Below are 15,727 nucleotides of genomic sequence, written 5' to 3'. Positions count from 1 at the left end.
CATTCACAATGAACCCAGGAGACACAGTTATGCAATAGAAATAAGTCCATGACGAATATGCTTCCCAGGATGTGTAGGTTGCTATGAGACTGAAACCCATGAGATTTTATGGTTGCCACAAAACTAAAACTTATAAAACAGAGTTATCATTATTACATGTAAAGTTTTGTTGAGTCATTTTGCACAGATAAAAGTGAGCAGGCCAACAGCTAGAGACCTAACAATCTGGGCTAAATTAGGGCTCATGTAACAGAATATGCTCCTGTTTAATGCTTTTTATCAGATTGAGGACATCTTAGTATTCTGACACATATACAGGTTATTTTTGGTGCCCTGTCTTGTCCTCACTGTTCCATAATGAAATGGGAACACAGAGAACCCAGTAGCAAGTGGGTGAATTATGAACGCTTAAAAATGAGTTTTCATGCTCTCAGCTGTTGATCTGGCCTCACATATTACCTGTTATGGTTTATAACCTGCAGGGACAAAGATCATTTATGTAACTAAATATCCGTTGATATAATAAAAGTTCAACCTTCTTAAGTTCATGACAGGTATACATTTGCAAGTTGAAAGAATAGAGCTGCATTGATAAGATTTTCCTCTTTTTTATTTTTTTATGAATAAGCCACATGGGCTGGAGGATTCCCTTCCTGTGATTGGTCAGATTCTGCTGCAGTCTCAGAACTGTCTGTAGTTCTCTCCTCCTCTCTCTGTCTCTGTCTCTCTCTCTCTCTTGTCTTGCAGGGACACACAGCGTCTATTTACAGAGCAAAAACCAAGAAACGCAGACAGAAAGTGGGGGGGAAAGACAGTGTGACCCAAAATGAGCAAGAGGAGAAGGGTAGTTAGAGGTAGAGAGGGTTAGAACATCCTAAAGAGGTCAAATAAGACAAGAAGATGAGGATTTGAAGGCAGCATTTACTGATTTTTAGCCAGCAAAGTTAATATGCAACAGATTTTAAAATAAACCAACCTTTTCATCTTAAAAAAAACATTTTACATCAATGACACATTTTTAAGGACTAATGTTTTGTATCAAATCCACAGATAACACTGAAAATCTGCATGTTTTTTGATCCACTGAGATCCAGAGTTCAGGGAAATAGGCTGACTTCATGCATCAGCATTATGTAACCGACATGAGGGCTTTGAACACAGAGCTGTGTTATGAGCCTTCCCTTTGCTATTAAGATTCCGCCCAGGTCTACCCCATATTTGTCTGCCAGCCTGGTCTCTGCATTTCCCTCCACCGAGTCTCTATAGTAACAGGGAAGGTAAGTGAACAAGAACTGGGCAAAGTGAGCTGTTTTTGGCTGAGTGTGGGCTGAACCTCTGCACAGCTCGTACACACACACACACACACACACTGCTGTTATCAATAGAGGACAATCATACTCTGTCACTGCAGGTATGTCCCTGACTCCTCCACATTCGGCTTCTCTGCAGTTTCTGAGCTGCTTCGCATTTACAGCTCCAGTGATTATTAATGTGACCGCGGCTACTGATTGAAGGTACTTGTGTGCAGTGCCAACCACAATTGTTTTTGAGTTAGTATTTTGCCAATGACGTACGTTTTGTGAAAGCTTTGAATTAACATATTATAAATTTACTGGATCCTCTCATAAAGAAGTACAAAGGTCTTGAAAAAATTATTTTAATAGCAGTAGCTAATAAAAAATAAACATTTTAAAAATCCAGTCATGATTGGTGAGATGAGACAGAGATTGAACTATTCTGAGACAAACTCTCAATGTGGGCTCAGCTTAAAGCAAATAATGAACATGAAAATCAACTCACAACAGCTGATAAGTAAAATAGAGGATAGGGATGCTGTGGGCCAGCATGAGCTCTGTGAATGTCTTGTGCAAATAGGTTGTCCTACAATCTTTCAGCAGTGTCTTTTCAGCAGCAAAGATATGCTTCATCAGACACAAAATGAATCTTTTTCATCTCTCTTTGTATGGGTGCTCAGGCTGATAATAGGCTAGAAAACAGAATATTATTTGCAATTCTTTTCAAAAATTATAACTTTTGCCACCTCAACCCACTACACAAAGCGTTGCTTGTTGTTCACATTAACAGGGGAATTAGGAACCTGAAAATATATGAAAAAATATTTTTACCTGACTGAATATTTCCCTGCACATTTAACTTTTGCACATTTTAAAAATGGTTTTGTTTTAAATTTTCTGTAAAATGTTGAGGAATAAAGTAGGACACATTCAAATTTATTCCAACTTCAAATAAACAAAATTAGACACAGGTGTATCTCATCAGGGGCGCATGATGAGAACATCTCTGCTCAGCATTTTGAAGTAGGTTTGCCATATTTAAAAGAGTGAACACAATGATATGATGATCGCAAGAGCTGTCAAGGGCGTTCAATAAAGACTTATGAGTCTGGTAAAGGATTTAAGCATAATTAAAAATAAATTGGAATCAACCATAGCTATTAATGGAGAGAGATGAGGAAATTGATCATTAAAGGTGTTCCTGAGCTGAATTAGGTTATTGAATAATAATTTATACACAGGTTGTCCCTTCTTTGATTACTTTATCTTCTTCTTTGCATTTCATTAGAATTTTCCCTTTGTTTCTTTTGTTTTAATAGAAAAACAACCAAATCAACCTGAACTCTTTTAAACTATCTGAAGGATTATGTCTGCTCTGCCATCCTCCTTCTACATAACCATCCTGCTAATCTCTTTAACTAGATTACTTCAGTGTTGAGGCACATTGAGAGCCACAGTAACAGTCTCCGTTATGTAGCAGGAAGATCAGTCAAAGAAAAGAGGTCATTGAGTATTTTATCACTTTATTGTTTCTTTTATTCACAAGTTATTTGCATCATTCATTAAATCATTATAAAAAATGTTTTGCTGTTTGGGTTCTTATATACTTTGTTTCCCACACCTGCATTATCAGTGAATGATTTCACGTGGAATGAGTCTTAATCGAGGTTTTGATTTTTCTGTCAAATTCTTTGGGACTTGAAGTTCTGTTCAGAAGTATACACTCATCATTGACAGAATAAATTAATATTAATCTTGTGTTTTTAATGATTTATACTAACCACGTTTGTTTTAGCTTTTCAGCAGTGTCCAAACTAACTAGGACTGCGATTGGGACCAATCCTAAATCCTAATGTTAGCCTACTCTATTCATTACAAAACAATGTTTGATGTGTGTTTTTGATTCTTTTCATGCTGGAACAACCGACTGTCTCCAAAATGTAATCATCTCACTGTTAATTTGAGGGGATGTTGAAGGATTTGGAGGTAGTCTTCTTTCAGTATTTCACCCATTTTGTTCAATGCCCCAGTACCACTGGCAGCCGATCTGCCCCATAGCATGATACTGCCCCCACCGTGGTTGACTATTTGTACAGTGTTCTCAGGTGTAAAAGCCACCATGGTCTGTTAGTATAGTGCTCCTTGGTTTGAAAGTCTCAGTTTGACTCCTCCAGACATACTTATTATCATTGTGGAAAAATAGAACAAAACCAGAACTGGCAGACATTACATTGGTTGGTTTCCTAGAACAGACTTGGTTCTTAAGCAAAGTCCAGAAATGTTCAGTTGGGTAGTGGTCTGGGTCTTTCCAAAAGCTTACTAGCAGCCTCCTTTATCCATTCCAAAGTGAGCTTTGATGTGAGTTTGAGATTACACTCAGATAACACTAAAATTAAAGGAAATTCATTAGATTAATCAAGAACAACATAGGAAGCATCATGCTACAGCTTTACCAGAGTCTTCTTTCAACAATTCTTCGCTTCACTGTGTCCAAACAAAATAGTCCTTGTCTCATCAGGGCATTAAACCTTTCTCCAGAAGGCACTTGGCTTGTCCATGACTGCAAATTTCAATCAAAGGTTGAAGGTTTTGATTTAGGAGCACAGGGTTTCAAGTTGATTCCCTGTGGAACATTTATCCAATGTTGTTCTTTAAAAAAGGTGAAGCTGTATGTTGTGTTATCATTACAACCTGAAAAAACGTTTCAAATTCTTTTTTTTTTTATTGAAGATACATATTCTAGATTCTAAACTTCATGTAGAACATAGCGCTCATACTGTATATAAAATGCATAAAACAGTATATGTCAGCAATGCTTAAAAATGCATTTTTATTATGTTCATTATCGGACGTTATAGGTTTATTAGTGATGATAAATATTCTATTAATGCAAACAACAGTCAGTTTTTAACATGATTACATCACATTGAGGAATTGAGTGGTTTGTACTTTCCAAGTTCAGAAAAAGAGAACATTGCTCTGGATCATACCCTGATTTCTTACCTCTCTGTGTCCTCTCTTCCTTCTTTTCCTCCCCTTCCTTACTCATGTCTATTTCTGCACCATGTAGGTGTGTTTCTCTAAATTTGCCGCCTTTATGACTTCTTTCTGTTGCTGGAAGAATGACTCACTGACTGTGATATTTCATACAATATAATGCCCACAGGCTGTCTTCTTTTTAATCCACTGCAGTAAACAGAGAAACATGCTCATCGTGTACTTAGTGTGAAGATATTTGTCAAGATATAATAAACATTAGAATAAATCTACATTTGGATTGCTGTGCAAAGGTCTTGAGTCATCTGTCATTTTTTTATATTTTGCTGTTATCACACCAGACCTTCTTGTAATCTTTTGATGTGATCTTCATCAGCAGTTCTTTTGATTTCCTAAGGATCTGTCAAGGTTTTATGTGTGTGCTCCAACTGCTTTTTCATACATTTGTAATTTATTGCCTTGCCATTTCATTACAATGATCTTTGTTTGTTTTTGAACCCACTTATCTCTGAGCAATTTATCACTCAGGCACAAAAAGGATCCTGAACTCGAAGGATGAAACAGTTCTGTAAGCACATAACAAACAACTCAGCAAAATAAACTTTTTAAGTAGTTTTATTAGGTGCAATTTGTTTCCACTTCTTCAGCTGAATCTATGAGAATCAAAGATAACACAGTTTAAGATATAGAAGAGAACCTTCAGTAAACTGAATCTGTCATCGCACAAATATTGAGTTTATTTCACAGACATTTGAACGAGGCGACTGTGGCTCAGTGGGAAGAGTAGTTATCTTGCAATCCAAAAGTTCTGGGTTCAATCTTAACCTTAAATTGCCTACCAATCTGCGTATTGGTGTGTGAGCATTGGTGAGTGGGACTGGGTGAATGTGGCTCTAGTGTAAAGTGCTTCAAGTGGTTGGTATGACTGGAAAAGGTGCTATACAAATTCGCTCCATTTTTAGAAGTAGTCCTAAGAGCAAAATGTATTTCAGAGATGATTATTGCATAATATAAACATCGTTCTGGATGTAGAGAGTTCTGTACACAACAGCAGCTGGAGAAAACGCTCTTGTGAGTAAGATTGCAGTGAATGGACATTCAGGGATTTCTGTATTGTGCGTGTGTTTGTGAGGGTGGGGGATGAGGTGAAGTTAAGAAGGGAACGGCTCTGGGGAAGAAGGCGTTTCTTCGTCTGTTTGTGCTTGGTCCTTGTAGATATAGAACTAGAATTAAAATTTGGGTCTTACTACTTACAGTTCTATATATTTACTTAGACTTTATAAAAGCCCCATAAAAAAGGCCCTTGGTTCGAATCCTGACCTAGGGTCTTTCCACATGGAATTCGCATGTTCTCCCCTTGTGGGAGGCCCACAGTCCAAAAACATGACTGGTAGGTTGAGTGGTCTCTTTAAATTGCTCTTAGGTGTAAGTGTGTGCACGGTTGTCTGCCCTGTGATGGACTGGCGACCAGTATAGAGTGTAACCCGCCTCTCTCCCAATGACCACTGGAGATAGGCACCAGGCCACCCCATGACCATGCAGGGACAAGCAGGTGTAGATGATGGATGGATGGATGGATGGATGGATGGATGGTTACTGACTTAAAACAGGAAATAAATTTGTCTGATTTAATGTTAGACAATAAGTAAAAAGGTGTATGTGTCTTTTGATACAGTGTATGAAAACATCTGATTTTGACTGTAAGGAACACTCTAAATTTATTTATTGAGTTTATACAAACATGTATAAAACATGTTTGTTTTACCAGTGTGGAAAATCGCAAAGATGAGCGAAATGAGTGAAACATTAGCCAAAGTGTCAACATTTTTCAAGCCGTCACATTCAACGTGCTGCTATTTAAAATGTGTATATGCTGCAAAGTTTTTTTTCTACATCATCCTTTGTGTGTTTTCATCTCACTCCTTTGTCTATTGCATTCACGCTGTTAATCCCATGGCTCGCAGAAAAACACCCACCTAGTTTGTTATGCAAGAAGCGAGAGGATGAGGATCAGCAACAGTAAAGGGTGCTGCAGATTAGAGGCAGTACACTTTAAGGAGAGAAAAGTGACATTTGCTGTGTTGTGGATGTGTATAAATCCCTGATTGTTTGGACTCTTGTTATCAGAGCTGTGGTGTTAAAGACACATCCAGAAGACGTCAATCTTTAGCAATGTTTTATGTCTGAAACAACCCTGGCTAGTGACAGAGATGGATTTAGTTGCTGAGAGTGACCTCATGTCTTTCTCATTGAAATGCAGAACACATACACAAACACTGGTGCTGTGAGTGAGGGGTGCACTCCCTGTCCCTCACACTAACAAACACACTTTCTGATTCCTAATCCATCTGCATCACCCTGTAGCTGCTGTTTTATCTAGATACAAAAAAATCTGCTAAATGGTATATTTTTTATGAAATTGCATCTTTTACCACAATGTTGGTCTTATTTTAAGTTCAAATAAAAGTCATTTATTTTAAGATTAAGTCCAGACTCCCATCTCCAGGTTGAACTGTCATAAAACGAGGTGAGGGGTTAATCTGCTCTTTGCAACAGCTTCTACTTCTATATTAATCCCGCCTTTGATCACTTAGTTATGTAAACTGTATTTGTGGCAGAAGAAGAGTGATGCTGCCCCCTCGCGGCCGACAAGAATCACTGTCTAACCTTTGGAAGCAGCAGCACACAGCAGTGGGCATAGTACTATACAAAACCTGTCCACTGCCCAGCTGGTTAAAACCAGAATTTAAATTTAGACAGTCAAAAGCGACATTCTGCTAAATAAATAAATGTGACATTAATTTAAATGTTGTTTACATTTACTTAAAGAGATATACTAAAATGATTCCTGGCTGCAATGCGTTACAATTTGTCCCATCTGTAGCTTTGGAAATTTTAAAGCATTTAAATGTAAAGCAGATTTCTAACAGTGACCTTTGAGATTTTAGTTTTTTTTTCCCTCCCTTATTATGCTCTTCATGAGCAGGATTTACACCTCAGGGGCCCCTGGGCACTGACACTTGGGCACCCAATTTTAAGTAAATTCACATACTTTAATCCGCATTTACTTGAAAATAATTACTGTCAAATTTTTCCAAGATCAAATAGCCAGTTCATATGATAATATCTGGATAAAATCCACAATCTTCGAGACACGTAATTTGACTTCTGACTCTGATAATATTGGTGGACCACCTTTAATGTTTAGTATTTGCTTTCTTCTTTTTATTTTAGTAAGGGAAGTAAGTTATTGCAAATTGGTTAATTTATTTTGAACATGTAGTTTAGATGCACGGTGGCACAGTTGGTAGCACTGTTGCTTTGCAGCAAGAAGGTCCTGGGTTCAGCTCCCATCCGGAGGTCTCTCTCCATGGAGTTTGCATGTTCTTCCCGTGCATGCATGGGTTCTCACTGGGTACTCTGGCTTCCTCCCACAGTCCAGAAACATGACTGTTAGGTTAATTGGTCTCTCTAAATTGCCCTTAGGTGTGAATGAGTGTGTGTGCATGGTTGTTTGTACTGTATGTCTCTGTGTTGCCCTGCGATGAATTGGCGACCTGTCCAGGGTGTACTCTGCCTCTCTCCGGTAGACTGCTGGAGATGGGCATTGGGCACCAGCTCCCCTGTGACCCACTATGGAATAAGTGGTATAGAAGATGAATGAATGAAGTTAGATTCATATTCTAGATTGTTTCATTTTGTTTGGTATTATGGCGTGAAGGCCACCCTAAAGTTAAACCCAACTCATTTACACTGTAAAAAAGTGAAGGAAAATAACATATTGAAAATAAATCATTGTAAAAATTGTACAGCTGTTTTTGTAGCTGCTCGAGGTCTGACAAGGATGAATCACTTTCATGTTGTGGTTTGGCCACCCAGACAGGTCTTGACTATGGAGACCCACTTCAACTTCCTCCTCTCCTAAGCTGATGAAATGACTGATGGGGTTTGCTCCAATGCACCAAGCCTGAAGCGATAAATAAAGAAATTTGGCAGGCTGTGAGGAATCATGGTGCACAGTATCACTGTGGCAGTATCACAGTGTTAGCACAGTCTAAAACACATTCCGTAAACTAAGAAGCTTTGCTCAAATTAATGAGGCTTAATAGATATGGCAAGTGTGACTTGATGGAGGGTTTAAAATGGGGTTTAGAGGAATTAATCGTCCTGATTTCTTCTAACTAGAAGCTGTTCTTCAGCCTTGATGTTTTAAATGTCTGACTTCTCTACCCAAGGGTCTGAGAGTAAAACAGTCCTAGTCATGAGTGTGATCTCCAGTATTCCCCATGCACAGATGTCTCGGGGTGATGTTAGAGGTGCTTTGGTCCAGAAAATTCTCTATAGATATGTCCGGTGTTTGATGGAGTTGTATCAAACACATTTGTGCTTGATATTACTAATATTTTTGAACAATAAGTCCAAACATTTCAACTTCTTCGGTCTCAACCAGCATCACTCCAAGCTCCATACAAAGTTAGCAACCCCGCCTCATTTTACGCATTTGTTTAGTGTTAGCTGTGCCCTCTTTCGTCTTTTCAATTGACTTTTTTTTTATAAGGAGAAACTAATCTTGGATCAGCCAAACAGAAATTTATTTTGTTTCCCTCAAAACCGATCTGGAGTCAGTGCTCATTATTCCTCTTGTGCTGGACTTCCGCCAGTCAAGATAAAGTATTTTTATTTATCACTAGTGCACACTTTAGAAGCCAGTAAACTTCTATTTTAGTTATTTATTGGCAGAATAAAAGTGTTTCTTTTGTTTTATTTTTTACAAAACAATTTTATCTATCAATCTTTATCTATCACCCTAGCCCTCTGGGCACGTGTGTGTTGGGGCAAAATAACGGCGTTAAGTCCTCGTTCAGTCATATTAAATTGAATTTTGTTTTTAATTATTAATCTAAATTTACTTTAAGAGATATTTACGCAAATAACTATTTCCTTGCTACTTATAGACTTGATATCACGTTCAATTACATGGATGTCGTTTTTTATGAAAAACAGCAATACTGATTTATTTGTTTTTATCAGGATGTATTTTGTGTGGATGTGTGAATTTTCTTTATTTTGTGATGAAAATGTGAAGTAAACTATGAGCAGTAGAACAGTTATTCTGATTTCACTCTGAGGCTCATTGTTACTGAGTCCAATGAACACTAAAGCACTAAACCATTTACCATTTAAAGCAAAAAAAGTCAATTTACTGTCGTTCATTAGTCCTTAGTCCTTAACTGTTCAATCAGCATATTCTTATCATCATCACAAAATACAATTTTGACGATTTTTACAAGATATTTAATATGAATTCAATTAAAACATCAAATGGTGAGCCTAATTCTACGTAATATCATTATCCTGCCTAGAACTTGACAACGCTGCTTTTATAAGGTTTTATCTCTATACGAACATTCTGGGTGTGGTATGATTTCTAAGCAAAGAGTCTATTAAATGCCATTTTATGATCTTATTACTGTGTGAACTTCAAATCCAACAAGTCCCGTTTCTGTACCACAAGGTGGCGCCAGAGCTCTTCCTTAATAATATTCATTTAATTTGACCTTCCATAAAGGAAAAACGTCAGAGCTCAGTTACGAAGGCCTCAGACCATTTTTTCCCCATTTGCCCAAGAAACCCTCAATTCGTAACCACGCATTGCTATTTCGGTCCCTCCAACTTCCATTTCGTAAGGAAACAATTTCCTACGCATTTACATAAACTATTGTATATCAGTTTATGTTTCTCAGGCATTTCCATGTATCATGAAGATAAATATTCATAGAAATCAACCAAATCTCAAACAATATTCTGTTTTGTTAAGCATTTCAGTTCTACTTTAAACCGTCTATCCGTTCTATGTCTACTGATTGCGGTTCTGTGACCTTCAACTCCGACATAATATGAGCATAATCCAAAAACGTCAAAAAATATAAATATATAATGGTATATATTATTTATTGAAATCACAAAACCACATTTCCTCATTGTAGGGCAAAGAATAGAAAAGATACTTTACGTCTCCCTGCCGCCTACGAAATGACGCATGGACAGAAACAAACCTCCTCTAAGGCAGACGGCTCCATTTCGTATCCGAAAGAGTTGGGTAGAGTGTAAAGGGGCGAAATGACAGAGACAATTTAAAGAAAAGAGAAAACAATTATTTTACCATTTTATTGGAACATCTATTGTCTATATTGTTGTCAAGAAACAGCTTATCGCAAATAAAAAGTTCTTTAATTCCTGAAATTCAAAATTTGGTGATGTGTGGAGACCAGAGATTTAATTTAAAAAAATAAAAAATGTGCGCGTAAGAAGTCTGTGCGTAAAATGATAGGCGGTCTTTCTAATAGATTTATTTATTAACTGATTAAATATTCATAATGACATTTGAATGAAAAAGTAATAAAACGTGTTCAAATATATTGTTTTTACAGTTTTTAAACATCTTATTTGTTTCTGCGCAGTGGTCTGGACATAAGGTCCAGTTTGTCCGTATTGTAGTGATAATTTAGTTCATATTTACACGAACCAATTAAAATCAAAACTGGGAATATAATAAAATTATATAGAAATTAATGCTCATTTTACTTCCCGTCTAATCAGTTTAACGACAAACCTGGATGAAATGCAGACCTAAATTTACAAGGTTAAAACTGTTGAATAAAGCTGCAGTTTTGCTGAGGGAAAAGAGGAAATAAGAAAAATGTCATTGTTCAGATATCTTGTCCAAATCACGGTGGTATTAATCAACATTTGGGCCGCCGATACCGAAAGCCAGTTCTTTATTTATTTATTCCAAGCCAGGTATGAAATGTGCAACAGGAGTCAGTTGTAGTGATTGTTGATGTTGGCCAGACTGTTGACGCAGCTGATGTGCGACGGTGACACGGTGCCGAAGGGCCCCGGAGGCTGCAGGTTGTGACTGTGGTACAGAGCTGCCGGTGGGGAGCCGGGCCAGTAGGAGAAACCCGAGGGGCCCACGCCGGGTGTGACGAGGTTCAGTTTGGAAATGCCGGAGAAGGGGATCGGGGAGAAGTTCCCCTGAAACTTGTAGATGGCTTGCTCCGTGGTGGACGGCTGGCACACCTGCGCCAGGCCGTGGAAGTCGAACTTGTAGGCGTATCTCTTTCCGTGGACTTTGGTCATGATGTTTTTGTCGTAGTAGTAGCGCAGCGCCCTGCTCAGCTTGTCGTAGTTCATGTTGGGTTTGCTTTTGCGCTCGCCCCAGCGCCGGGCCACCTCGTCCGGGTCGATGAGCTTGAACTCCCCGTTGGTGCCCTCCCAGGCGATGCAGGACACGTTGGTGCTGTCGGACAGGAGCTCCAGGAGGAACTGCCACAGCTGGATCTGTCCGCTGCCTGGGGGCAGGGGAAGAGGAAGAAAACACAAAACAAGCAATGATATGTGCTAAACAGTAATATTCATTATAATATCTGGAAGACATTATTCTAGCAGTGATTCGGGAAAATATTACATTAGATGTCGGTTTTATTCTCCCCAGATTTTCCATCAAGTAAATAAAAAATATATATATTTGTTTTCCCATTTGAGATAAACATCCTGTCACCAAATCTGAAAAAAAAACTGACGTTAATATTATTTATGACTGGTATTTGAACTTAAAATAATCAAATAATTAAAAACGTTCTTTCTTTCTTTCTTTCTTTCTATCTTTCTTTCAATATTTCTGCTTGAATCAAAATGTACAAAATAATTGTAGAATAAATATTTTTAACATGATTAAAATGTTTTAATTATATATATATATATATATGTGTGTGTGTGTGTGTGTGTGTGTGTGTGTGTGTGTGTGTGTGTGTGTGTGTGTGTGTGTGTGTAAAACAATTTATTTATTCATCGTTGTGATCATAAAAGCACATTGGATCTACCATGCTTTTAAAAATATTTATTTTCATTACTCTGCTAACATCTAGCCTATATTTTTTTCACGATAATTCAAGTATCTCTTGTGCGAAACATAAGCTGATTTATTGCTTCTCAAATGCGAGACAGCAAAAGAATGCATTTCTTTCTATGTTGGGTTCATCCTTACCTTTTTGCACTCCTGTATTTATTGGACTCCAAGGTGTTCCTTTGCTTTCTTTCAACAGATTTTCTGTTGGATCTGAAGACAAAACAAGCAATTATAAATATCTTTAAAATATTTCAAAATTATTTATTTTGTCCCCTTAGCTATGTAATTGTATATATCAATCTTGTTTGGATAGGATAGACATAATAGCAGTGACATTAAAAAGAATAAGAAGAAGGTTCTGTACATTAAATAGCTCGTCAAATGAATATTTAAATGATAAATACAAAAATATAAAATAGCATAAAATATTTTCCAGCATAATTTCTTTAAATCCACGAAAACAAAACGAATTTTCCCCAAATAGTTTTTTAAGGATGATTTTAAAGTGATTTTTAAAACTGACTATTTTCGCTGCAATTTACACAAAAAAAGTAAGCTCATAACAGCCCAAAGTGAACAAAATCCTAATGGCTTTCTGGTGCCGTCAGAGTCCAGTGCGTGAAGCATGTCATCCTTGCGGTACCCCCTGCAAGAACCCAGGAAACGCGTCCAGGAAAAAGGATTTCCGATTTCCGACAAAAGAGCAGACGGGCTTTCAGAGGGAAGCGGCTCCCCAAAGCTCTACCCTGGAAACAGGGCATCTTTTCCTGCTGGACACCATAGCGCTGCAGCATCCAACCAATTCTAACATTACAGTCTGTTTGACAAATTCCTAACGGGACGAACCTGAGAGATACATGTTGAACATGAGGTTTGCTGCGCGGTCCTGTCTCATTGTGTTCGGATGTTCAGAAAGGCTTGGGTTTCATTTCGGCGCTGGCGCAGCAAAAGATTTTTATTAAACTTTATCTCATAACTGGGATCTGGAATAAATGCGGGTGGACAGATTGAAGTTTCCAGGCAACTGTCAGTGGCCCCCATCTCTGAGACAATATTCAGACAGCAATTTCCCCTGGTGCATTGCTTTAATTAAAAGAGCAATTTACCTCTGTCAGCCCGCCCGGTGCCCACAATAAAAAGAGGCCGATAGAAATTCGGCCCTTATCAATCCACCATCACAGTTTAATAAAGTTTCCGCGTTAAGATCTGAGTTTCTATGGTGAATTGAAGTGTTTGACATGGAAACCAGTTCAGATCCCCCTCACTTTTCCGCCTCTTTACCTCTTGGTAAACAACAAAGACCTGCCTCATGTTGGATAAAGAATATTTACCTTGAAAAACACGCTTCAGTGCGCGGGGGAAAACAAGAACATTTCATCCCTCCAAACCTCCTCTGTATGGGTTTAACGTTATATGGCCTCAATCTGGGGCTAATGAGGTCATAACTTTAAAACCATAAGCCCTGATGCTCATTGGTGCAAACTCATGTGTTTCAGGTTCCCCCAGAAGCAGTAGCAATGTTGGTTCAAAACTTTAGAAGAGAAAATGTCGCACATTTTGTAAATGTATGGTTGTCCCTTGCAAGGTCAATGTGTCAGATGTAGCCACACAGGCTAATTTTCAAATGGTTGACGATGCAAAGCATGATTGAAACATTAAATCATAAGATTTGCAAATAACAATGTGAATAAAATGGACACAAAATCTACAGTGTTTTTAAAAAATATCCATTTCTTCTGTTTTTGATAATCAAACACATTTTAATAGACAAAGGCAATCAGTACACACAAAAAAAGCAGTTTCAGAGGTTGACTTTATTAAGGGGAAAAGGTTATATAGTAGGCCTCATTGCTTGCAGAACTCACGACATGAGGCAGGCTAAAAAGATCCGAAGAAGCAACAGATCATGCCCTGATCAAAAGAAAAACAACAACAAATGTAGAATAAAGTCACTGACATATATACTGTATATATCCCTAAGCCATTTCTAAGGCTTTGGCACTCCAGCCAACCACAGTAAGAGCTATCCAACATGGAGCAGTGACTAACCTCACAAGGTGTATCCAGCCTACTAAAATGGCTTTAAAAGCGCATCAGTAAATTAGCCTGGAGGTTGCAAAAGAACCCAAAAACAACATCTAAAGCACTACAAGCCCAACCTGTCACATTTCAGGTGAAACACAAAAAAACGCAGCTAGTCAGTGATAAATGAAAACAACTGCTGACCAAAAAACACACACACAAAAAAGCTCTCAGGTTCGCTAAAAAACATATCAGCCCCTTTTCCACTGCAGGGACTTTCAGTCATTACCTTGAATTTTGAAAACCCTTCAACACTGATTAACAATCAATTTCACCTGCTGTTGTTCAAATGAAATAGACAACAGGAGGAAATCTTTGGCGATTAGCAAGACTCACTCAATAAAGGAGTGGTTCTGTAGGTGGGGACCACAGACCACTTCTCAGTAACTATGCTTTCTGGTGGATGTTTTGGTCACTTTTGAATGTTGGTGGTGCTTTCACACTCGTGGTAGCATGAGACGGACTCTACAATCCACACAAGTGGCTCAGGTAGTGCAGCTCATCCAGGATGGCACATCAATGCGAGCTGTGGCAAGAAGGTTTGCTGTGTCTGTCAGCGTAGAGTCCAGAGCCTGGAGGCGCTACCAGGAGACAGGCCAGTACACCAGGAGACACGGAGGAGTCCGTAGGAGGGCAACAACCCAGCAGCAGGACCGCTACCTCCACCTTTGTGCAAGGAGGAACAGGAGGAGCACTGCCAGAGCCCTGCAAAATGACCTCCAGTAGGCCACAAATGAGCATGTGTCTGCACAAACAGTTAGAAACTGACTCCATGAGAATGGTATGAGGGCCTGACGTCCACAAATGGGGGTTGTGCTCACAGCCCAACACCGTGCAGGACGCTTGGCATTTGCCAGAGAACACCAGGATTGGCAAATTTGCCACTGGCGCCCTGTGCTCTTCACAGATGAAAGCAGGTTCACACTGAGCACATGTGACAGACGTGACAGAGTCTGGAGACACCGTGGAGAGCGATCTGCTGCCTGCAACATCCTTCAGCATGACCGGTTTGGCAGTCAGTCAGTAATGGTGTGGGGTGGCATTTCTTTGGAGGGCAGCATGGCCCTCCATGTGCTCGCCAGAGGTAGCCTGACTGCCATTAGGTACCGAGACGAGATCCTCAGACCCCTTGTGAGACCATATGCTGGTGCAGTTGGCCCTGGGTTCCTCCTAATGCAGGACAATGCTAGACCTCATGTGGCTGGAGTGTGTCAGCAGTTCCTGCAAGATGAAGACATTGAAGCTATGGACTGGCCCGCCCGTTCCCCAGACCTGAATCAGATTGAGCACATCTGGGTCATCATGTCTCGCTCCATCCACCAACGTCACGTTGCATCACAGACTGTCCAGGAGTTGGTGGATGCTTTAGTCCGGGTCTGGGAGAAGATCCCTCAGGAGACCATCCACCGTCTCATCAGGAGCATGCCCAGGCATTGTAGGG

General features: G+C 39.1%; 1 protein-coding gene across 1 annotated transcript; it reads right to left on the bottom strand.

The window, feature by feature from the left end:
• Positions 1 to 10,227: 10,227 nt before the first annotated feature.
• fev (FEV transcription factor, ETS family member) lies at positions 10,228 to 13,185 on the bottom strand. Its single transcript, XM_047371182.1, has 3 exons — positions 13,051 to 13,185; positions 12,343 to 12,414; positions 10,228 to 11,647 (listed from the first exon to the last, which is right to left on the bottom strand). Exons 1-3 carry the CDS (start codon positions 13,097 to 13,099, stop codon positions 11,115 to 11,117), a joined length of 654 nt encoding a protein of 217 aa, XP_047227138.1. The 5' UTR covers positions 13,100 to 13,185; the 3' UTR covers positions 10,228 to 11,114.
• Positions 13,186 to 15,727: the final 2,542 nt, after the last annotated feature.

This window comes from Girardinichthys multiradiatus, chromosome 7 (genome assembly GCF_021462225.1).
Source record: "Girardinichthys multiradiatus isolate DD_20200921_A chromosome 7, DD_fGirMul_XY1, whole genome shotgun sequence".
NCBI lineage: Eukaryota > Metazoa > Chordata > Actinopteri > Cyprinodontiformes > Goodeidae > Girardinichthys > Girardinichthys multiradiatus.
Note: the sequence above shows the minus strand (reverse complement) of the source record. Positions and strands in the feature narration are given on the sequence as shown.